This window comes from Geospiza fortis, unplaced genomic scaffold (genome assembly GCF_000277835.1).
Source record: "Geospiza fortis unplaced genomic scaffold, GeoFor_1.0 scaffold55, whole genome shotgun sequence".
Lineage (NCBI taxonomy): Eukaryota > Metazoa > Chordata > Aves > Passeriformes > Thraupidae > Geospiza > Geospiza fortis.
Window position 1 is genome coordinate 9,284,316 of NW_005054308.1, and position 1,630 is coordinate 9,285,945.

At 63.7% G+C, this 1,630-nt stretch overlaps 1 protein-coding gene across 1 annotated transcript in view; it reads left to right on the forward strand.

Annotated features, from left to right (window-relative positions):
• The window catches only part of DOK3 (docking protein 3), a 4,206-nt gene that overhangs the window by 663 nt on the left and 1,913 nt on the right, over window positions 1-1,630 (forward strand). Inside the window, exons 2-5 of the mRNA XM_005418902.1 lie at window positions 673-966; window positions 1,089-1,167; window positions 1,253-1,425; window positions 1,507-1,625. Coding sequence (XP_005418959.1) covers window positions 673-966; window positions 1,089-1,167; window positions 1,253-1,425; window positions 1,507-1,625 — 665 coding nt within the window. The remainder of the gene's footprint in view (window positions 1-672; window positions 967-1,088; window positions 1,168-1,252; window positions 1,426-1,506; window positions 1,626-1,630) is intronic.

Genomic DNA, 1,630 nt, shown 5'->3' on the forward strand with positions numbered 1-1,630 from the left:
TCACCTCCTGGCTGAACAAGACCCAAGCCCTGGAAGCTCGGCAGGCAGCCCGGTGTGTGAGGAGCTGGTGCCCTGCCATGGAGGAGGCAGGTGGGCTGGGGGTGGTGGGTATTTTGGGTGCTTGGCTGCATCTGGTTCCTGCAGGGCGGAGGCACTGTGCACTTTTGAGGTACGTGGTGGCACGCGCCCCCGCTATCCCATGACAGACTGGGAAGGTGCTGGTGCTGCAGAGGCTCCCCTGGGAGGAAGCAGGCTGCTCAGCAGATGTGAGGCTGCCAGCAGGAGCCTCAGCAGCTCAAAATGGCTTTAATTTGCATCAGGGTCTGTCCTGAGAACAGCTCAAGAGCTCAGCTGCAGGTCGGCAGGCCAGCACTTGCAGCAGGGAACAAAGAGCAGGACCTGGTGCTCAGGGAGCCAGGACTGAGTGTGACTCACCCAGTGAGCCATGCCAAGCCTGCTCGGGGCAAGGCCCCCTCAGCCCAGCTTCGGGCCTGCCCTGCCCCACAGTTCAGGGTCTGTGCTGGCCCCTGTTCTCTCCAACAACACCTGGCAGGTGTGGGCTGGGACTCCTCTGTGCCCCTCATGCCCTGTATGAAGGGCAGCGCTGCCAGATGCAGCAGCCAGCTCTCTGCTGATCCGTTTTTTCCCTGCCTTTGCCCTTTCCATGCATAGAGGTCCTGGAGGAAGATGCGAGCCCAGCTGTTCGCTGCCAGCCCGTCTGGCGTGGCCCGCATGGAGAAGTTTGACGTGCGGGATGATGGCACAGTCCCAGAGAAGGTGTCCCTGCAGCGCTGTGCCCGCCGCGTCATCCGCCTCTCTGACTGCGTCTCCGTGGGCCCGGCGGGCACCCAGAGCTGCCCCAAAGCCACTGCTGCCTTCTACCTCACCACCACGGAGAAGAGCTATGTGCTGGCAGCCGAGCAGCGCGATGAATGGATCACCCAGCTCTGCCAGCTGGCCTTCCAGGTACCAACGGGTCTGGCAGAGCCAAGAGCCCGACTTGGGTGAGCTGGGAAGCTCCAGGGCAGGCAGGGGTTTTGTGCTCTCCCCCTCCTGTCCCAGGTCATACTCACATCCCTTTGTTTCAGGGGTCGAGTAGTGCCAGGACCCAGCCCAGCCCCGCTGTCCCCATGGAGGAGAATTCTCTCTACTCATCCTGGCAGGACCGTACGTGCAGGGGTGGTGAAGAGGGCTGGGGTGGACTACAGCTCAGTGCTGCAGTGCTGACCCCTGGCATGTTTGGCTCCCACAGTGACTGAATTCTTGGTGCTGGTGGTCCAGACAGATGCAGCCACCCGCTGTGGGCTGCACGGGCACTACCTGCTCTCAGCCCTTCCCCAGAGCCTGACGCTGAAGGACCCCCAATCCCGCCAGCCCCTGCTCACCTGGCCGTATCCCTTCCTTCGCAAGTTTGGCCAGGATCAGGTGAGTCCCCTGCTCCCTTCTTGGGGCTGTTGCCTGCCCAGGGTGGGTGGCAGCCCCTCACCCTCCCCTCTGACCCTGCAGGCTGTCTGCTCCTTCGAGGCTGGCCGCCGCAGTGACTCCGGCGAGGGCACCTTCACCTTCAGCACCCCACGGGCCCCTGAGCTGTGCCGCGCTGTGGCTGGCGCGCTTGCCTGCCACCCGCAGG